Source organism: Selaginella moellendorffii, unplaced genomic scaffold, assembly GCF_000143415.4.
Source record: "Selaginella moellendorffii unplaced genomic scaffold, v1.0 SELMOscaffold_67, whole genome shotgun sequence".
In the NCBI taxonomy this organism is placed as follows: domain Eukaryota; kingdom Viridiplantae; phylum Streptophyta; class Lycopodiopsida; order Selaginellales; family Selaginellaceae; genus Selaginella; species Selaginella moellendorffii.
In genome coordinates this window covers 718,398-737,318 of record NW_003314328.1, presented here as the reverse complement: position 1 = coordinate 737,318, position 18,921 = coordinate 718,398, and the positions used below count along the sequence as shown (strand labels likewise).

Sequence of the window (18,921 nt, the reverse complement as noted above, 5' to 3'; positions counted from 1 at the left end):
GTCTAGTCCTTCTCCCCGGTTCTCGAGAGGTAACAACCCTGGGTAAACCGAAAATACGTAGGCTGGTTCCCTTATCACGCATTGCTCTTCCGAAATTCTGCGTTTCGCTGGAAATCCGCGCCGCGAAGACTTGGTGCAAACAGTCTTGACACTTTTCTTCCATTCCAAGACGATTTCCATCCATGGCGCCTTGCGATCGATTCGTGACCCTGCTCAACGCCCCTTTTCCATGCGAGCCGTGCTCAAAGGCGTCGAGCACGAAGATCTCCCCAGGATCTGGGAAACGAATAAGATCCTAGTTCAATCCACAAGAAAGGTCCCGGTTTCTTATCAGCTTCTTTTGCTCCTACGCGGCGTGGACAGGAGCTCTTCGAGACCAAAATCTTTTTAGAGCTCTGTTTCTAGGTCAATTAGGGCTCATGGAATGGAGGAGCGGGAGAAGCTCCGAGCGCTGCTAGAGCATTCCGCGACATCGGGATTTTCTCTCCAATCTGGTGCTCAGGTAGCATTTCTCTCTTCTCGTGCTCGCTGATTGTGCCTTTTCTCTTTTCTCTCCAGTTGCAGGAATGGCTGGAGAGGTTTGCCGCCAGCGTCAAGGGCAGAGCTGAGGATCTGCGAGCGCAGATTGATCGGCTCGCGGATCACACCGCCTCCGTTGAGCAGGATCTAAAGAACGCGTTTAATTCTTTCAGGCTTCTCTCCAACACGCAGTTCATTGAGAATGTGAGTGCTTTTCTTTTCCTTTCATGTGTTTGAGAGACTTCGCCTCAACTCTGTGAGCAGCGTGTCTATGAGGAAGACGAAACCGTGACTCCCGAGCAAGAAAAGGATGGAGAACCGCAGCGTGTGGAGAGCTACGAGGGTGATATTGCTCCTCGCTACAAGGAGGCTGTTACCACTGCATGGAACGAGCATCTAAAGCTTTCTCGAAGCCGAGTAAGATCTCGTCAGTTCTCTCGAGCTTTTCCTGTGGTTGAGAAGATGTTACTTTCTCTTATCAGGAAGCGAGGCCCAGGAGTTTGCCTTATATAATTGGAAGCGAGGAGTTCATGCGTGATCCTCACTGTGGCTTGCCAGGTTTCGTTCATTTATTTCTCGAAACATTGAACACGAGCTTTTCTTTTCTTGTTTTTCAGATTTGAGAGACAAAGCGTCCACCTCGGTGACACGAGAATACGACTCTGAAGCCGAAAAGGATGGGGTTAACATGGCTGCTGAGATGGTTGCCGGTGGCGTGATTTCGGACGGTGAATGGTCAGAGCCCAGTAACGAGGCACCTGAGGATCAAGTAAGCGAGAGTTTTATTCGTTCTAAGTCTCTTATCTTCGTGTTTTTGCTTGTTCACAAGGATCACCACGAACCAGCCGTCTCTGCTGCTCTGGACTTCAAAGCAATGCTTGAAGCGGCCCTGCGAGCTTCATATGTAACAAGTGAGCATCGGTTTTCTGTCTATTTAGTGTATGATTTGTTTTCTTAGGTGACGATGGCTCAAGAATGGATCCCATATATGAACCAGCAAACGTTAACGCGGAAAATGAGTTAGTATCATTTTGCTGGTCGCTCCACTCAATGCATGCTTTCTAAAGTTTGATGGCAGGACTGGCTTGGGAAGCGCGAGCAACAATGACATTGTAAACGAAGGAAAAGCTACCCTTGACGACATACTTGGCAAAATCGCTCGGGAAGCTGACCAGCGTCACTACTCTCCGCAACAATTGGAGGAGGAGAGAGCAAGGCGAGAAGCAAAGTCTCAAATCCTTCCACCTCCAGTACAGCCAGATGCGAGCTCTTCGGACAAATCCTCCCACTGGAGCGAGAGCGAGGAAGACGCGAGCTCTCACCACGAACCTCGAGTATCCTTTTCTTTTCCTGCTGGCACACAACCGGAGTTTCCAGACGTCGGGCAAGAGTAAGCTACCAGCTTTTATGTTCGTCTTTGAGTTTGTGAATTGTTTTCTCCAGAGAATCGCGATCTCAAGCAGCCGAGAAAGCTGGGAGCAGCTCAGGTGAGTGGTGTGATTTCATAAACTTTACGCAAACTTGAGAGTGGGCTTTCTTCTACAGACGAGACGCTCGTGTCTAAAGATCCATCAGAGCCGAGCACGAGTTCTGCTAGACACAAGTCCCTGTTTGATGAAGATGAGGACGACGATGACGAGGAGGAGAAGGAAGAAGAAAAGCTGTCCAAGTTAAATCCGGTGTCACCGCAACCAAGCTTGGTCGCAACATCCACGAGATCAAACGAGACGCCGGAACCACTGAATCCAATCGTGACGCCACCGATATCAAACGAGACGCCGGGAGCGCTGAGTCCAATCGTGACGCCAACGAGATCAAAGGAGACGCCGGGAGCGTTGAGTCCATCACCGACGAGGCTAAACAAGCCGGCAGCAGCACTGCCATTCCGGAGCACCGCACTTTCGAGCCTTCTCTTTGGAGACGAAGACAATGACGATGACGAAGACGCTTTGTTCGGGCCGGTCGCTTCTACTCCATTTGTTAAACCATCCAACGATTTGTAAATCTCTTCTGGCCATATTCCAAACTTTGTCAAAAGTCGAGACTTAGATGGTCAGCATATAAGAACCTACGTGACAATTTAAAGCGGTCAAAATCACAGCGTGGCTGGTTTGCCCGAGTGGTCTAAGGGGGATGACTTAAGATCATCTACACACAGTGTGCGTGGGTTCGAACCCCACAGCCAGCAAATTCTGTCGTTATTAATTTTTATTTACTTTATAGTTTTTAATTTTGAATAATATTTACAAATCACACTTTAAAATATTTACAACAAAGGTTTTAAATTACAAACATCTGACTTTCAAGTGAAGGACTTTCCGGCCCATTCGCGGTTGCGTCTCTTCATCTTGGCCTGGATTTTGTTAAACTGCTCTTTGCCTTTCTCTAACAAAGGATCCACAACTACGTAGTGGTCGAGCGCTTCCTTCCTGGCCATTTTATCCTGCGTTGAGCGAACAAAGAGACCATCGTCACGAGATCACACAAACTATAGCTCTCACCTTTCTGTCCAGCTCGAACTTGAGCTTGTGACTCAAAATATCCGACGCTTCGTCCTTGTCAGGCTCGGCTGCTTTGTGACTGGAAAGCTTCTCCCGAAACTTATCCAGCAAGGCCATTGTCTGGAAAACAAAAGATTGTAAGCAATGGAGAAGTTTTGTGAACGAGACCACGTACTGTTTCTTCCCGACTGCCGAGATTCCGCTTGTGTTGCTTAACTTTTTGCCGTCGTTGCTCTTGGGGAGTTAGAAGCTGCATTTCGACGTCGGTCTTGAGCGCTATCTCTGCCCTTGCTTCTGATCCCAATCCCCGCTTTTTGATCACTAGTTTGTCTTTCCTTATGTCACTCTCTTCCTCCTCTTCGTCCTCGTCATCGTCCTCGTCATCGTCTTTCTCCGGTTTTTGGATAACCTTGGATCTGCTCAGCCAGAAGCGTTTAGAACGAGGATTCGGGGAGAAAACTATCAGATACGTACTTTTTGTTTTCTGCTACCGCTTTAGCTGCAAAAACAAACAATCCGCTGCTAGTCACAAAAATCGTTTAAGAAAATCTTGTTGTACCTTTTGTTTCTTGTTGAGGATCCCAGAGCCTCTTCTTTTCAAGAAGCTTTTGCCTCATCTTCTCGTCGAAAGTTTGATCTTGGTCTTCCCCATCACTCGCAACATCTTCTTCCTCCTGTGCGGGTAAAGGGTTCTTGTTTGCCAAGGCTTGGCGAACTGCACTTAGCTCACGTTGTTTGTCCTCCTATGTGTGATACGAGATTCCAAATCTAAACAAAAAAACGTTGAAGTCCAAAGCACGTACCTTAGTTTCGGGACCAGGGACCTGAGATTTCAGCAATCGCGGATCATCCAGAACATCATGGCTGCTTTTTATTTTCTCCTTGATGACAGACGCTTCTTCATCTTCCTGAAGAGCCTCCTCACCAAAAGACAATAGATTTAATCTCCTGAATACAGCAAAAATCTTGAGAACCAAACAAGAGCTCCAAATCTGATCTTACTTTTTCTGCTTGACTGGCTTTTCTTCTGTCTTGGCTCCGGACTTATCCACAGGTTTGTGAAGTTTTCTCGGTACAATATCATCAAAGGGATTCCAAACGACCTGGAAGAACCTTCATGAGCCTGAAAGGAGAAAGCAAATAAAAGAGTAAAGATCACACTTATTCACCTCAGTGGAAAGTACAGAGTGAGGATCTGTAGGCCGGTCATCTTCGTCAGGATCACACTCTGCAATCTTCAACAGATTGTAAATCGTATCTCCCGTTACCTGTAACTCACTTGAGAACATCTACAACAACAGAAAAAAGAAGAAGAAAACCTTTCCAAAGATCGTGTGCTTGCCATTGATCCAGTCGCAGCGATCCAAAGTTATGAAGAACTGGCTGCCATTCGAGTTTGGCCTTCCCTCGTTTGCGCAGGCAACAAAACCTCGATGTCGAAACTTCAATCGCGTGTGAATCTCGTCGGGAAAAGGTTCTCCGTAGATGCTCTCACCACCTAAGTTCCACAAACTAATACTAAGAACACAAGGAGAAAATAAAAGAACGAACCTTTCCCAGTGCCCGTGGGATCGCCCCCTTGGACCAGAAAGCTTGGAATCACTCGGTGGAACAATGTGTTGTTGTAATAGCCTTCCATACAGAGCTGGACGAAATTCCGGGTCTGGAAGTGATAGGCGCTCGCATTGTCAAGCACAAAATCGATGAGAAATCTCACGAACTTACAGCTTGCGGAGCTTCCCTGGCCCAGAGCTCGATGTCGAGAGGCCCGGAGGAGGTGTGGAGAACCACCTTCCCCTTGGTGAGAGGCTCGAGCACGTACACGGACGACATTCCCGCTCCTTCGCCCTAAAACCAAGAACCCTAAATTGGAAAGATGAGCTGCTTTATAGCCCTTTAATCAAACAATGCAAGCATTTTTATGTGATGTGTTCTTCCTCCTTGGCCATCGCTGCGATCGATACAGAGACGGTGGAGGAGCTCGCAACCCGGTTGCGGCAGTGTGGCGGCTCCAGAGATCTCGCGCAAGGCAAATTTGTTGTCGAGGAGATCATCCAGCGCAGCCCCAAGCTCCGCAAGAATAAGTACTTGGCGAATTTGGCAGTCCAAATGTATGGGCGATGCGGCAGCCTGGAGGAGGCGCGGCGTGTCTTCGACGCGATCGAGCAGCCCAACACTTTCTCGTGGAACATCCTCTTCACGGCTTACGCGCACAACGGGCAAGTGACGGAAGCGCGGCGGGTTTTCAACTCGATGCACGAGCTCAATCTTGTGTCATGGAACGCGATGATGACTGCGTATGCTCGCGCGGGCGACGTCGAGCGCGTCAAGGAGCTCTTCGACTCGATGCCGGAAAGAGATCTTGTGTCGTGGACTCTTTTGATATCAGCATTTGCCCAAACTGGGCATTTGGAGTCCGCAAAGAGGCTGTTCGATGAGATGCCCGACAAGGACGCGGTGGCGTGCACACCGATCATCCAGGCCTACGCTCGCGCCGGGCGAATCGATCATGCCAAGCTCGTCTTCGAGAGCATGCCGGAGAAGGATGGGATTCTCTGGAACTCGATGCTGCAGGCCTACGTCCAGCACGGGCATCTGGAAGGGGCAAAATCCTTCTTCGAATCGGTTGTGGGCGATGAGCGAGCGAATCGCGATGTCGTGTCGTGGAACATGATGATCCAGGCACACGTCCAGGATGGGAATCTCGACGCGGCTCGGGCGATCTTCGACCAAATGGTCGAGAGGAACGTCACGACTTGGAACACGATGATCATGGCTTACTCCCGGGGTGGCAATGTTGAATCCGCAAAGGTGCTGTTTGATACTATGGAGGAGCGTGATCTTGGCTCGTGGACCTTGATGGTTTGCGCGTTTGCGCAGCGCGCTTGTCTAGAGGAGGCCAGGGTGGTGTTTGATTCTATGCCCGAGCAGAACGTTATCTCGTGGACAGCAATGTTTACCATGTACGCGCAGAGCTTTTTCTTGGATGAGGCTAAAACTCTCTTTGACAAAATGCCAGAAAGAAACGTTGTCTCTTGGACCGCAATGCTTACTGCATTTGCCGAGAGCCGGCATTTGAGAGAAGCGAGAGAAGTCTTTGAAACGATGCCGGAACGAAACTTAGTCTCGTGGAACGCGATGCTCTCGGCTTACTCGGAACTTGGTCTGATTGAGAGAACCAAGAACTTGTTTGAGATGATGCCGGAGCAGAACGTAAAGTCGTGGAGTGCCATGATCGGAGTTTACGCTCACGCGGGCTACAACACCGGGGCGGTGGACGTGTTTCGAAGCATGGATCTGGAGGGTGTTCGTCGCGACGAGATCTCTTTCATGAGCATCCTCAACGCTTGCAGCCACCTCGGGCTCTTGGAGGAATCGTGGAAGCAGTTCAACTCGATGAAGGAAGATCACGATCTCTCGCCCGGAGTGGAGCACTACTGCTCCATGGTAGACATTCTCGGTCGAGTGGGATTGCTGGGTGTTGCGGAAGAGCTCGTCAAGCGGATGCCTTTCCGTGCCGACTCGGTCACTTACGCGGCCCTTCTCGCGGCTTGTAGAGTTCACAGAGATCCCAACTGCGGTACCCGAGCAGCGAACGAGCTCATGGAGCTGGAGCCGGAGAATGCAGCATCTTACCTGACGCTGGCCAACATTTACTCCGCTACGAGCAAGTACTCGAGAGCCATGCGAAAGAAGCTGAAAGAAAGAAGCTTGAGCCCAAAGTCGAGAAGGAGGAAGAACGAATGTAGCTATGCCGATAAAGGTCTCGCAGGATCTATAGGGAGCTAAAGCCGGCCATGCATGTTTGCATGCGTGAAAAAGAGACTATATGTGCTTGAGAAGGGAGAGTCTTCCTTTCGCTCCGAGGATGGACATAGACTTTGGTGTCAAGGCCGCGGTAAGGTGGTTCCTCGGCTGGATCGCGGCTGCGTTTTTGCTTGTGATATTTCCGTTGGTGGTGCCTTGCATGCTGGGGTTTCGTAAGATCCGCAGTGCTTTCACGAGCTCCAAGACGATTAGAGGCAATGTGGTGATTGTTACGGGGGCTTCGTCAGGAATCGGCAGCGTAAGTTTTGTTTTTTTTTTTTTTTCTCGGATTGAAGCTAACTTCTTTCTCCCTGTGATTGGGCTTGCAGTTCATAGCTTTGGAGTACGCAAGATATGGTGCAAGGCTGGTGCTGGTGGCACGAAGAGAGAACAAACTAAGAGAAGTGGCGGAAGCGTGCTTGGAGGCTGGAGCTATGGACGCAGCCGTGTGTCCAGCTGATCTCACAAAGGAATCCGATTGCCGACGCATCGTGGAGTTCACAGTTTCTAGATTTGGTCGAGGTATTTCTTTCTTCCATTTTTTGTTAGATTCTTCTGCTTTGTCGATGTTTTCTACTCAAGTTCCTTTGCTAACTTTTTACTGCATTGAAGTTAATGTTCTCGTCAACAATGCTGCCATGGCCGAGAGCGGACTTTTTGAGGATTATGAAACTACTGGCAGCTTTCGACGAACAATGGTATTAAAAATCGATTTTTGTTTTTCTTCTATGATACTTTTTCTCCTTGATTAACGTGATCACATTTCAGGACGTCGATTTCCTGGGGGCCGTGCTCACCACAAAGTATGCATTGGAACATCTCGCGCGAGCCAAAGGTCAGCTGGTAGTGGTAGCATCAGTCGCAGCCTATTGTCCATATCCTCGCCAGGCTCCATACAACGTATGAAAACTTCCATTTTTCCTTGACATTTTAATCGTCGCCTAAAACTATGTAAGCTTTTCCTTTCCAGGCCGCGAAGGCTGCCTTGGTCCAGTTCTTCGACACCCTTCGCACTGAACCAATCGGTCGATTGATCGACATCACAATCGTAATGCCGGGCTTCGTAGCATCGGAGATGACAGCCCACGCAGAGGTACAAATCCAATCACGCCAAGAACTTCTTCGTTTCATTGTTTTTCTCTCGAAACTAACGTTCTCCAGGGGCACATACCATGGTGGTGGCCGATGATACCAAGCGGGGACGCCGCCAAGGCCGTGGTGGACGCCAGCATCTCGAGGAAACGCCACGCGATCGTCCCAAGCTGGTACTCTTCCTGGCTTCCTTACCGAGCCTTCGCCCCGGAGCTCATGGAATGGCTACCGCGCGCGACGCTGGTGGGGAAGCCGCCATCGATCATGGTGAATCGAGCCCTAAACGCGATTCTAGGCGAGGAGCTCACCAGCAAGCTCTTCCGCGCCATCGCCGCGCTAAATTTTTGAATTTCAAAAAGATGCTAGCATTATTCCAAGGCTGTCCGGAATGGTAATGGGCCCCTGGCCGAAAGCCGGGAGAAATGTACGGCAGGCGATATGTCATATTTACTTAGTGCATTGATAGCCAGCTTCCGCGCTTAGCACAGCGTTTCAGGGTTTTGGGGTTTTGCGTGTCTTGTGTTCTTCGTGGCTATGGCGTCCGCGTCTGGTTCGGCGGCATCCAAGGCAGTGAAGCTCGCCAGGGCGGCGGCGCCGGCGGCGGCCAAGAAGGCCGGGACAGGAACGGCAGCAGCGGCGGCGGCGGCGGGCGGCGAGGGGCGCAAGGCCGCCGGGGGCTTGAACTTGGTGGTGCCAATCTCCGCCGCTGGGAGGAAGTTCTTCGGGCTCCAGGAAATGTCGAGGATCGATGCGATGAAGCAGATGTGGGTCTACATTAAAAGCCACAATCTCCAGGTATGGTCCTCTCTTTCTCTTTTCTTCTTCTCAGATAAATGGAAGATTTTTCATAGCTTTTTCGGTATCAATGATCGAATGTTTTTTTCTACAGGACCCAGAGAAGAAGAGGAACATCCTACCCGACGAGAAGCTCAAGCAGTTCCTGAGCTGCAAGGATCGGATCGACATGACCGAAATCCCAGGACTCCTCAGCCCACATTTCGCCAAGAAATCGGCGACTTAGGCGCTGTGTGAAGCGAGCGATCGTTCCCAAAGTACATGGATCCTTTCGATGACCCTAGCTTTCTTAGTTCGTAGCTTCTCTCATTCTATACTCCTTTGTTTCTAGCACAGCAGAAGGCCATCAATGTTAAAAGACCAGACCACTCTTACTCTTGCTTCAAACAACGTAGCGATAAGTCACGTATCGTCCGGCAGTCTCACTCGGCCGGATGATCTTCACGACTTGGCCGTGCTTGAGACCGTAGTATCGAGCCACTGGATCGCGATCCTGCATACGAGGAAGCTGTCACGAGCAAAAGAATGGTTAATTGATCAAGGCGAGCAACGAGAGCGAGTATGAGTTACCTGGCTTTCCTTGACAGTGTAACGCTCGAGCAGAGTTTTCTTCTCTTCCGCAGAGAGAACCTGGTGCTCGGGCACTAAAGTGTGCTCTTTGATGTTCACCAGTAGCTCCGCTTCCTGGAAGAACGAAGAAAGATTAGAGAAGAAAACTTATCCAGGAAGAACACTCTATCCGGGAAGAACCTGGAACACCTCGATCTGGTACTTTGGAGCCATCTCCGACAGGCACTGCTTTGCAAATGGCGTGAGACTCGTCTGGACGACCATGATCGCGCGAAACACGAGCTCCGATTTCATGCGCTCGGCGTACGTCTTGATCGTCTTCACCCCCACCTTGGGCTCCTCCGGGAAGAAGACGAAGATCTGGTCCGACTGGTCTGAGCGCTTGGCCTTGCTGATGACAAGATCGTCGCGCTTGGGCTCGTCCCCAAATTTGTCCCTGAATTGCTCCTTGGTGAGCGATACCTCGTAATCGGCCACCAGGTAGTCCCTGTCGCGCAGCATCTGCATGATCGTCCGCCGGATCCTGTAGAGCCGATTCGTGCTGTCATCCAGCTGCGCCATTGCCGCCTCTTCTTCTCTTCTCCTCCACAAGCCCTAAACCCAAAAACCCTAAACTCTGCCCACAAAAATTCAATTTTTTTGCCCACAATTTTAGGGCTCCTCCCGGCTATGGCAACCGGGATATGGCAGGCGCCTTCCGCCGGGCCGGGCGCTCGGCTCCAAATCTGCAAGGTAGGCAAAGATGCAGTTAGAAATCTCGCCGCATTGCGTGTTCTTTGGTCTTGCAGGGGGCAATCTTCGCAAGGGGACAGAAGATTAGCTTGAGGAACCGTGAGAGGCTGAGAATTATAAAGGTTTTTTCCGAAGAAGCAGCTTCTCGAGCTTGTGTATGGGGACGAAAGCTGCTAAGTTTCGAGATTGTTACGTATCACATCGATAGGCTGAGAAGGAGACAGTGGCTGCTGTTCTTAGTAACTTCTGCCTTGAGCATTGCGTTGATCGCTTCGGCACCAAACAATCTCTCTGCCTGTGAGTGTTTTTCCCTTGAAAAGTTCTTCTTTTCTATGGTTTTTGGATTGATTTTTCTCTCGGTATTTCCTAGGGGCTCTTACGGAGGAGAATTTACTGTTCTTGGAAGCATGGAGAACGATCGATCGGGCTTACGTTGACAAGAGCTTCAACGGACAAAGCTGGTTTAGATATCGCGAAAATGTGCTTCGGAACGAGCCCATGAATACCAGAGAAGAAACGTGTGAGTATTTTGCTTCTGGATTCTCTCATCTACTGACTTTCTTGGCTTGTTCCGATTAGATGGTGCTATTCGCAAGATGCTTGCAACTTTGGACGATCCCTTTACGAGGTTTTTGGAGCCAGAAAAGTTTAAGAGCCTGGTGGTGAGCAGCTTGTTTTTGTTGCTAAAAAGTTGCAGCGCTGATGATCATCTCCTGACTCCCGAGCTCTTGCTGTGTAGGCAGTCTGGCACTACGGGTGCTTTGACGGGAGTGGGCTTGGAAGTTGGATTTGACGCTAACTCGAGCGGCTTGCCAGACGAACTTGTAGTTGTGACGCCCGTGGCCGGAGGTCCTGCTGCTCGAGCAGGCATTCAGCCTGGAGATGTTATTTTAGAGATCGATGGAGAGAAGGTTGGAGGCTTGAGCCTTTACGATGCTGCTAAAAAACTCCAGTAAGTTTGTCTTGTTTATCTTTTGCTTTCAGTGAGACACCGGCTATGGGTGCAGGGGTCCGGAGAACTCATCCGTCATACTGACTGTGCTCAACAGAGAAAGCAGAATGGAGAACACGATGACATTGACGTACGTGTTTTGACTTGAGTTCTTGATGCTTGACATGGTTTGTCGTTCAGAAGAGAAAAAATCGTCGTCAATCCCGTGACGTGGAAGCTCTGCGAAGTCAGTTCCTATCAAAAGCTGGGATACATCCGCCTATCAACATTTAACAAGAACTCAGTTCGTAAGTGATTCTCCCAATCCTGTTTGTAATTTTAACGCATCGCTTGTAGGTGCTGTACAGCAGGCGCTGGAGGCACTGCACAAAAGCGGTGCGTCTGGTTACGTGCTTGACATCCGAAACAACGGGTATGCATTTCACTTATCTTTGTTTTCACAGCGGGTTTTTTATTCCAGCGGTGGATACTTCCCTGCCGTGATCGACATTGCAAAAATGTGGTAAAGTTTCTTGCAGTAATCCTTCTTTGCGTAGAAACCAAACGTTTTTCTAGGTTGGACAAGGGAGTTATCGTGTACATCGCTGACAACAGAGGGATACGAGACATTTACGAGGCGGACGGTGGTAGTGCCATAGCTCCTTCAGAACCTCTGGCTCTACTGGTATAAAAACGAAGATCTTTCTGAGTTCTCAACTTCTTCTTTCTCTCAGGTGAACAAAGGAACTGCCAGTGCGAGTGAGATTCTCGCTGGAGCATTCAAAGACAACGATCGAGCTACTGTTCTCGGCGAGCCTACGTTTGGCAAGGGGTACGAAGGCATGGATTTCATTTATAGTTGTTTTCCAACTCTCGCCTTTCTCTTTGCCAGGAAAATCCAGTCTGTGTTTGAACTATCAGATGGCTCTGGGCTTGTTGTTACTACTGCTCGATACCAGACGCCGGACAAGATTGACATTGACAAGGTAAGTTTCTTACAGTTTTTGCGAAGTTTACGTGATTCTTTCTCTTTCATACGTAGGTTGGTGTTTCTCCAGATCGTCCATTGCCAGAGGCTATTCCTCGAGACGGCGAAAGCTTTTGCAAGTGCCTCCAAGGCTCAGGTTCTCAGGAATGCCGCATTCCATTGTCGTCTCTCTTTAAAAAGTAAATGCTGTCTTTCGTTTATATGAAGGAAACCATTACCATGAGCACAAGCTTGCCGCCCTAGCTCAGTCGGTAGAGCGCAAGGCTCTTAACCTTGTGGTCGTGGGTTCGAGCCCCACGGGCGGCGCAATCATTTGCTCTATTCCCGCCCTATCTTTTCCCAACCAAGGCATTTTTTTCAAACCTAAGCATTGTTTGTTTTCCCCTCGTTTCTGGCTAGCATGGAAGATCCTCGTCGCTTGCCGTTTCGCCGCGTTCGATCCTTGCTCTGGAACGAGACTGCGGCGCTGCTCAATCCAGGGGAGCGCGATGTTGTGCGCAAGAGCATTGGCGCGGCTGTGATCGAGGAGAATGAGGTGCTCTTTCGGGAAGCGGTGGCCTACGAGGAGATTCTCCAGTTTGTGGACGAGGACATGCAACGCCAGGTCGCGTCGCACAAGATTTTGGATACCCCTGCCAGGCAAATGCTGGAGAAGGAGATCAAGATCCTGGTGGAGCACATCCAGGCCACCGATTCTTGCGAGGCGCAAGCGCAGCAGTCGCAATCTCTGGCGTTAGGGCTTGGCGATCTTTCTCCTTCTCGATCCCAGGCGGTAGATCAGGGATCTGGCCCTTCTTGCTCGTCTCCTCCTGTTGCCGCCAAGGCCGATCACCAGGTTTCTCCCAGGAAATCCGCCAAGAATCCCCTATCGCTTCACGGCCGGTGCAAGAGCACGCTGGATTACGTGATGAGCAAGAATGCGATCCAGGAGAAGCAGAAGAAAGGCAACCCCTCGCTGTTTCCCCCTCGACGAAGTGAAATCTTCTCCCGCGGCGACGATCATCCAGTTCTCAGGAAGGCCGCAATGGATCCATCGCTGATCGTGAGGAAGATGGCGCCGCATTTGAATGTCTCAGGGATCGACGCCATCAACGATCGCCTCCGCCACGCATTCGCCGCGGAGCATGTAAGAAACCGATCTTCTGTTTTTTCTTGGAGACTTTTATGCTAACTCGAATCGATCTATCTCTAGGACGCGCTTCTAGAGGATGTGGAATGCTTGAGGAGCTATCTCGAGGATTCAACAGACGTTTACTCCAGCGTAAGATCGATCCATCGATGGACTTTTTCCCGTTCTCACAGAACGGTTCCAGGTCAAGAACAATCCCCCGACGATCAACGACATGAAAGATTGCGGGAAGAAGCTCGAGGAGAGATGGACAGCGCTCAAGCATTGCCAAAACATCCAAAACATCCTCGCCCCGGTCCCGGTTGGCGGAGTGACAACCAACATCAATCCCATGAAAACAAGCACAGCATCGGGACCGGAGCCAGAGGTAGCGGTGCCTCAATCCAGAATCGCCTCGCAGATCTTTCCAGGCTCCAAACGATCGATCAGGCTTCCCAAAATGCAACGATAAAAGAGGTAACGTTATTTTGTTTTTCCCTTCGGTATAGGGCTTTCTAGGGTCCAAGGGCAGCGCTATGTCATGGCGGTCGTTTCGACCCATCTTGCGCAAGGTATGGTGGTAATGGATCTTCCATTCTTTCTCATCGCCGGAATTTGCAGCTCCAGACCGTGCGTGCTATTAACGGAGCCCGGAGTGCTCCAGAAATCCATGGTGAGTCATATTCTTCTCTTTCGATCTTAGTCATGGTTTTTTCTATCCAGGATCACGCTCTCTACATAGTTTTTGCCCGTCCAGCAGCTCTCGGGAGCTCCTTGCTTATCCAACTAGCCGCTCGGCCTATCGAATGTCTGCGCATTTGACGCCGGTGGCATCTTACGCAACTCAGCAGCAGGTAAAAATAAAAATCTCGCGGTCGCCACTGACCATCATGAGCTATCCATTTTTTTTTTTGTTCTTTGTTAGCAGACACAAGATAAAGGGATTTCTACTCAAGAAGAAGACCCTTTCGACTCGATCACCGATAAAATCCCGGAGAGGCCTGTCACGGTTGCGGAGGGGGCATCCTACGGTCTCATCATCCTCGCTGGGCTGGCTGTGGCTGCTGCTGCTGCTTATGCAGTGTTCAAGGAGCTTGTTTTCCAACCCAAGGAGTAAGCTTTTCTTTTTTCGTTTGAAAACGTTTTTCCCTCTTATCTTCCTTGTCACTGACTGTCACTGATAGGTACAAAATCTTTGGCAAAGCCCTGGACAGGGTCCAACACGACAGTCAGGTGAGATTTTCTTCTCTTTTGTGTGCCGTTTTAACAGAGTTCTCACACAACCTTGGGTGGACTATCAGGTCACGCTGCGCATAGGGACGCCTGTAACTGGCTATGGGCAAGAAAGCCGCCACAGAGCAGCGAGGCAACGGATCAGCAACAGAGTGTGGAAAGACGAGGATGGTGTCGAGAGAATTGAGGTACATTACTTACTGGTTCAAATCGGGATACACAACAGGCTAATCGTGTTTGTTGCAGATCATGTTCTTCATCCGGGGTCCTCAGGGCTCTGGCAAAGTCTACACCGAGATGTTCAAAGACAAGCTGGACCGGACCTGGAAGTTCACGTACCTGATCGTGGACGTGTTTGCTCCCACGCCGGCGCGCATAATGCTCGAGTCATACGTCCCTGCTTTGTAACAAAGCCATGGTTTCTGTAAAGCAAGGTACCGCGGGACAGTTTTGCTTTTCCTTTTCCTGTTCTTATATTATCTCAGCTACAGTGATGAATGATCAATGGTTCTTTAAGGGAGCTCTCTATTGCCTGGTGGTGGTAGTGGTATCCTCCTCCTTGAGGGCTCCAATGCCCCCCAGGGATTTGGAGGAACCTCAAAACTTTGCCGCTCCTCCTGCTCCTCCGGAAGAGTCCCCGTCCTTGTATCCATACTCGCTCACGCTCCATTTGCCGCGGCCTTTGTGAGCAGGGGCTTGAGCTTGGAAGCTTTGCTCCGGGAATCTCCCCTCCGTGAGAGACGAGTTGGACTGGGATCGAGGGTCGGCTCCCTTGAAGCACCCCTTGTGGAGTGTGAATCTGGCAAATGCCAAGTTGCGGCACATTGGAGAGGAGATATATAACTTGTCACTGATTTTTACCGCAGCTTTCGGCCCTCGCGCACCACGACTTGCTCGCCTTTCCCAATCACTCGCCTGCATTCCCGACAAACTACCCGATGGTTATTATCTTAGAGAAGCAGGATTCTTATTAGAGATGGGTATTATCTCTTACAGAAATTTTTTTTTTTTTTTTTTATGGGTGGCCATAAGATGCTGACAGTGAGACTTTCTCCATTATGCAGAGGTCTTTCTCACTTGAATGCCTCGATGACAGCTTGAAACTTGACTGCGGGGAGAGGTTTGAAGTTGACGTTTGAGAAACCTTGCGATGCGAGCAGCTCTCTCCACTCGCTTGCACTCCTCTGCTTCCCTCCAGTGAAAACTAGCATCCCCAGGTCTTGATCGATGACTGTCTTCTGATGTGGATCGAATATATGGTCCACGATTATGATTTTCCCACCGACTGGCAGTGCATTGTAGCAGTTTTTGAGTACAGCTTTAGCCTTTTCGTCGTTCCAATTGTGCAAAACTTTCTGCAGATTCTAAAGCTCTCAGGGTATCATCTTTTATCTTGAGCTTACACGCACCTGCATGTATATCGCATCCCCTTTTGGAACGGACTCAAACATGTCCCCAGCAATATGTTCTACTCCTAAATTTCAAAGAAAGATTAGAGAGAGAGAGAGAGAGAGAGAGAGAGAGAGAGAGAGAGAGAGAGAGAACCTGGAAAGTTTTGAGTGCCACTTGCAATTGTATGTGGAAGATCAAAGTTCACTCCCTTGATGTGTGGAAAGGCTTGCACAATCTTTGACACACTTAGGCCAGTGCCCCCTCCAACATCTACAAGAACTTGAGCAACGCTTTGGAAACCATCGTAGCCTTCCAGCACCCCGTTGATGATGATGTGACCAAAGCTATTAAGAAATCCGAACCATAAGTCTGCAAAAACAGGGTCGTTCGCAGCAAATTCAAAGATGCTTTTCCCATGAGCCTTAGCAAATGCAGAAGTTGAAGACGAAGTCCCTTCCAAAGCCAGTTCGTGCAGATGGTGCCAAGCAGCTTGCCCTGCCTCTGAGGTTGTCAACAGGAATAAGGATGCGAACGATTTTGGAGTGCCGTCTATGAGCCAGCGCGATAGAGAGTTGTGCCCAAAGACTCCAGCGGGCTGCTCTTCAAATATGTTCTTCCTGCAAAGAGATTGCATGAGCCTTCGGACAATTTCCGAGTTGTGAGCCTGGCCTGTTGCAGCTTGGAGAATGGTACATATCTCATCAACGTGGATTGGCTTGTCCGACTTCGCCAGAATATTGGGTATTCCCAGTTTGATGATTGCCTTAATCACAAATGGAGTAGAAAACGATTCAGCAAGAGAGAGCATCATATGATAGCTATCTAGCGCCTCCATAGTAAGGTTGTTCACAATAGAAAACTTAATGATACTATGACCTTTATAAAGCGGAGTTCGTAGATGACAACACCTTCACGTGATGGACACCAACAGCTCCCAAAACCTCCTCCTTATCATCTGCCCATGTCATTGTTGACAGTAACTCCCTAGATGGATGTTCATCCTTCGCTTTCATGTCTGGGCTACTAGATTTTAGACTTAAAAAATGTTAAATAGAGAAGTGCAGTTGCTGGTGAAAGGGCAAAACCTTTCAGAGTACCATCTCCAACATCTTTTGGCAGCTTCCGGCTCCCAAACAACCTTCCTTGCAGCCTGCGTGACATTTTGGACAGGCAGCTCGAGCTCAACTTGTTGTGGCTCCTCAAATTTGTTTTCCTCCTCTTTAACTCCTTTGCAAGCTTGATCTTCTCTTATTATGCACCCTTTGAAATGAAAAACTTGTATTGTACAGTTTTTCTATTTCTAGCTGATTTGGTATGCTAATCTAATGAACATCAGTGGCATTGCAACATCAACAATGAAGTCTTTATTTTAAAACCTACTTGCAATCTCTTCTTTTACAAGGGTCTATACTCAACCCAATGATATTATCTTAGAGAAGTCGGATTCTTATTAGAGATGGGTATGATCTTTTACAGATTTCTCTTGGTGGGTGAATCCTTAACTTTCTTAATGTCACTCTGAACTTCAATAATTTGGCATCCCTGCCTCATGACAACATCATCAAAAGTCTCTTCCACCATCATCACTAATGCTAGCCACAAGATGCTGACAATGAGACTTTCTCCATTATGCAAAGACTTTCTTACTTGAATGCCTCGATGACAGCTTGAAACTTGACTGACTGTGGAGAGAGGTTTGAAGTTGACATTTGAGAAACCTTGCAATGCGAGCTGCTCTCTCCACTCACTTGCACTCCTCTGCTGAAAACTAGCATCATTAGGTCTTGATTGCCGACTGCCTTCTGGTGCCTTCTTCTGCCTTCTTCTGTCTTCTTCTGCCTTCTTGTGGATCGGATATATGATTTTCCCACCAACTGGCAATGCTTTGTAACAGTTTTTGAGTACAGCCTTAGCTTTTTCGTTGTTCCAATTGTGAAAGTTCTGAGTGCCACTTCCAATTGTATGTGGAAGATCAAAGTTCACTCCCTTGATGTGTGGAAAGGCTTGCACAATCTTTGACACACTCAGGCCAGTGCCGTCTCCAACATCTACAAGAACTTGAGCAACGCTTTGGAAACCATCGTAGCCTTCCAGCACCCCGTTGATGATGCGACCAAAGCTATTAAGAAATCCGAACCATAAGTCTGCAAAAACAGGGTCGTTCGCAGCAGATTCAAAGATGCTTTTCCCATGAGCCTGCCCATGTCATTGTTGTCACAGCAATTCTCCAGATGGATTTTCATCCTTTGCTTTCATGTCTAGGCCACTGCCACCACCGCCTCCTGCAGAAAGGTCAACTGTCAGATCACGAACGCCTCTGGCCGTTGCTGGTGAAAGGGCCAAACCTCGAATGTCTTCAAGGAGCTGCTGCCAGTGTCTCCTCCATCACGGGATCCGTACCATGCATGGAATCCGGCACGACGCTTGATACCTCTGGCTCCGCCACCTTTTCTTCCTCCTCCACGACCTCAGCATGCTCCACCTGGTCGTCCACAGCTGCCTCGCCCGCCTCATTGCTCTCTTACTCCTTGATTTCGTCGTGTGCAGGCAAGACGTCTGTGGGTGTTGCTGCTGGTGACTGGCTTCTTTTTTACGTTCGAAAATATTTTTTCCTCCTGAGTTTGTCATTCACTGTCACTGATACCATACCTGGAAGTTCACGTAGATCATGGACGTGTTTTCTCCCACGCCGGCACGCATAATAAGTTAACAAAGCCATGGTAAAACAAGGTACCGCGGCTTTTCTTGTTCTTATATGTTCTTTAAGGGGCTCCAATGCAGCCGCAAAACCTCCTCCTCTCTGGAAGAGTCCCTGTATCGCTTACGCTCCATTTGCCACGGCCTTTGTGAGCAGGGGCTTGTGCTTTGCTCCGGGAATGTCCCCTAGGAGACGAGTTGGACTGGGGTCGAGGGTCGGCTCCGCTTTCGGCCCTCACGCACTTGCTCGCCTTTCCCAATCACTCGCCTGACACGTCCATCCGGTTCAGGTTGCCGTGTAGAGAAGTAGGATTCTTATTAGAGAATAAGAATGGGTCTCTTGGTAGGTGGCCATATGAGCGTGCACCACCAACAAGATGACAAAGGATTTATTGCATTCAGAGACTTTTCTTACTTGAAGGCCTCGATGACAGCTGCAAACTTGACTGCGGGGAGAGGTTTGAAGTTGACGTTTGAGAAGCCTTGCGACGTGAGCAGATCTTTCCACTCGCTTGTACTCTTCTGCTTCCCTCCAGTGAAAACTAGCATCCTCAGA

At 49.3% G+C, this 18,921-nt stretch overlaps 11 protein-coding genes and 2 non-coding genes across 21 annotated transcripts; 9 read left to right on the top strand and 4 right to left on the bottom strand.

The window, feature by feature from the left end:
• Positions 1-324: 324 nt before the first annotated feature.
• Positions 325-2,536, top strand: LOC9649885 (WASH complex subunit 2). The gene is made up of 10 exons (XM_024659377.1): positions 325-502; positions 559-723; positions 784-936; positions 1,002-1,077; positions 1,137-1,288; positions 1,349-1,430; positions 1,478-1,538; positions 1,598-1,909; positions 1,963-2,006; positions 2,065-2,536. Exons 1-10 carry the CDS (start codon positions 425-427, stop codon positions 2,520-2,522), a joined length of 1,581 nt encoding a protein of 526 aa, XP_024515145.1. The 5' UTR covers positions 325-424; the 3' UTR covers positions 2,523-2,536.
• An 88-nt stretch (positions 2,537-2,624) lies between these two features.
• On the top strand, positions 2,625-2,707 carry TRNAL-UAA. The gene has a single exon. It is a non-coding gene; the product is annotated as a tRNA-Leu (tRNA).
• A 54-nt stretch (positions 2,708-2,761) lies between these two features.
• LOC9653017 (peptidyl-prolyl cis-trans isomerase CYP57) lies at positions 2,762-4,871 on the bottom strand. Its single transcript, XM_024659376.1, has 11 exons — positions 4,746-4,871; positions 4,572-4,683; positions 4,340-4,518; positions 4,190-4,288; positions 4,023-4,123; positions 3,824-3,968; positions 3,580-3,763; positions 3,495-3,519; positions 3,196-3,436; positions 3,021-3,140; positions 2,762-2,962 (listed from the first exon to the last, which is right to left on the bottom strand). The coding sequence occupies exons 1-11, from the start codon at positions 4,851-4,853 to the stop codon at positions 2,822-2,824; spliced, it is 1,455 nt and encodes a 484-aa protein (XP_024515144.1). The 5' UTR covers positions 4,854-4,871; the 3' UTR covers positions 2,762-2,821.
• Positions 4,872-4,933: 62 nt separating this feature from the next.
• LOC112340597 (pentatricopeptide repeat-containing protein At4g02750-like) lies at positions 4,934-7,319 on the top strand. Its single transcript, XM_024659324.1, has 2 exons — positions 4,934-7,086; positions 7,157-7,319. The coding sequence occupies exon 1, from the start codon at positions 4,947-4,949 to the stop codon at positions 6,807-6,809; it is 1,863 nt and encodes a 620-aa protein (XP_024515092.1). The 5' UTR covers positions 4,934-4,946; the 3' UTR covers positions 6,810-7,086; positions 7,157-7,319.
• On the top strand, positions 6,889-8,267 carry LOC9653016 (11-beta-hydroxysteroid dehydrogenase 1B). The gene is made up of 5 exons (XM_024659277.1): positions 6,889-7,086; positions 7,157-7,349; positions 7,440-7,525; positions 7,798-7,875; positions 7,989-8,267. Exons 1-5 carry the CDS (start codon positions 6,889-6,891, stop codon positions 8,265-8,267), a joined length of 834 nt encoding a protein of 277 aa, XP_024515045.1.
• Positions 8,268-8,403: 136 nt separating this feature from the next.
• Positions 8,404-9,088, top strand: LOC9649884 (protein TRI1). Its single transcript, XM_002985399.2, has 2 exons — positions 8,404-8,714; positions 8,809-9,088. Exons 1-2 carry the CDS (start codon positions 8,454-8,456, stop codon positions 8,938-8,940), a joined length of 393 nt encoding a protein of 130 aa, XP_002985445.2. The 5' UTR covers positions 8,404-8,453; the 3' UTR covers positions 8,941-9,088.
• Positions 8,949-9,901, bottom strand: LOC9653015 (DNA-directed RNA polymerases II and IV subunit 5A). 2 transcript variants are annotated; one of them, XM_002985329.2, is made up of 3 exons: positions 9,465-9,901; positions 9,285-9,398; positions 8,949-9,222 (listed from the first exon to the last, which is right to left on the bottom strand). In XM_002985329.2, the coding sequence occupies exons 1-3, from the start codon at positions 9,843-9,845 to the stop codon at positions 9,097-9,099; spliced, it is 621 nt and encodes a 206-aa protein (XP_002985375.1). In that variant the 5' UTR covers positions 9,846-9,901; the 3' UTR covers positions 8,949-9,096. The 2 variants fall into 2 exon arrangements, with proteins under 2 accessions (XP_002985375.1, XP_024515093.1); XM_024659325.1 differs by having other exon boundaries at positions 8,964-9,222; positions 9,474-9,882.
• Positions 9,902-9,940: 39 nt separating this feature from the next.
• Positions 9,941-12,164, top strand: LOC9653014 (carboxyl-terminal-processing peptidase 2, chloroplastic). The gene is made up of 13 exons (XM_002985398.2): positions 9,941-10,016; positions 10,073-10,313; positions 10,387-10,536; positions 10,596-10,678; positions 10,760-10,968; positions 11,024-11,098; positions 11,149-11,255; positions 11,305-11,380; positions 11,429-11,470; positions 11,524-11,632; positions 11,682-11,779; positions 11,840-11,933; positions 11,990-12,164. Exons 1-13 carry the CDS (start codon positions 9,954-9,956, stop codon positions 12,116-12,118), a joined length of 1,476 nt encoding a protein of 491 aa, XP_002985444.2. The 5' UTR covers positions 9,941-9,953; the 3' UTR covers positions 12,119-12,164.
• A 4-nt stretch (positions 12,165-12,168) lies between these two features.
• TRNAK-CUU lies at positions 12,169-12,241 on the top strand. Its single transcript has one exon. It is a non-coding gene; the product is annotated as a tRNA-Lys (tRNA).
• A 28-nt stretch (positions 12,242-12,269) lies between these two features.
• On the top strand, positions 12,270-13,531 carry LOC112340592. The gene is made up of 3 exons (XM_024659294.1): positions 12,270-13,061; positions 13,128-13,196; positions 13,249-13,531. The coding sequence occupies exons 1-3, from the start codon at positions 12,336-12,338 to the stop codon at positions 13,513-13,515; spliced, it is 1,062 nt and encodes a 353-aa protein (XP_024515062.1). The 5' UTR covers positions 12,270-12,335; the 3' UTR covers positions 13,516-13,531.
• A 5-nt stretch (positions 13,532-13,536) lies between these two features.
• Positions 13,537-14,798, top strand: LOC9649883 (probable mitochondrial import inner membrane translocase subunit TIM21). Of its 6 annotated transcripts, none has more exons than XR_002990169.1 (8): positions 13,537-13,615; positions 13,665-13,716; positions 13,767-13,897; positions 13,969-14,156; positions 14,228-14,276; positions 14,345-14,464; positions 14,503-14,710; positions 14,768-14,796. XR_002990169.1 is itself a non-coding variant. In XM_002985397.2 (8 exons), the coding sequence occupies exons 1-7, from the start codon at positions 13,580-13,582 to the stop codon at positions 14,682-14,684; spliced, it is 738 nt and encodes a 245-aa protein (XP_002985443.2). In that variant the 5' UTR covers positions 13,537-13,579; the 3' UTR covers positions 14,685-14,710; positions 14,762-14,798. The 6 variants fall into 6 exon arrangements, 5 of the variants coding, with proteins under 5 accessions (XP_002985443.2, XP_024515066.1, XP_024515067.1 ...); XM_002985397.2 differs by having other exon boundaries at positions 14,523-14,710; positions 14,762-14,798; XM_024659298.1 differs by having other exon boundaries at positions 14,523-14,710.
• Positions 14,725-15,197, bottom strand: LOC112340593. The gene is made up of 2 exons (XM_024659301.1): positions 15,138-15,197; positions 14,725-15,075 (listed from the first exon to the last, which is right to left on the bottom strand). Exons 1-2 carry the CDS (start codon positions 15,195-15,197, stop codon positions 14,758-14,760), a joined length of 378 nt encoding a protein of 125 aa, XP_024515069.1. The 3' UTR covers positions 14,725-14,757.
• A 29-nt stretch (positions 15,198-15,226) lies between these two features.
• Positions 15,227-16,539, bottom strand: LOC9649882 (desmethylxanthohumol 6'-O-methyltransferase). Of its 3 annotated transcripts, XM_024659296.1 has the most exons (4): positions 16,338-16,475; positions 15,822-16,285; positions 15,686-15,750; positions 15,227-15,640 (listed from the first exon to the last, which is right to left on the bottom strand). In XM_024659296.1, the coding sequence occupies exons 1-4, from the start codon at positions 16,361-16,363 to the stop codon at positions 15,350-15,352; spliced, it is 846 nt and encodes a 281-aa protein (XP_024515064.1). In that variant the 5' UTR covers positions 16,364-16,475; the 3' UTR covers positions 15,227-15,349. The 3 variants fall into 3 exon arrangements, with proteins under 3 accessions (XP_024515064.1, XP_024515063.1, XP_002985374.1); XM_024659295.1 differs by having other exon boundaries at positions 15,822-16,539; XM_002985328.2 differs by having other exon boundaries at positions 15,227-15,631; positions 15,822-16,504.
• Between the last annotated feature and the right edge of the window lie 2,382 nt (positions 16,540-18,921).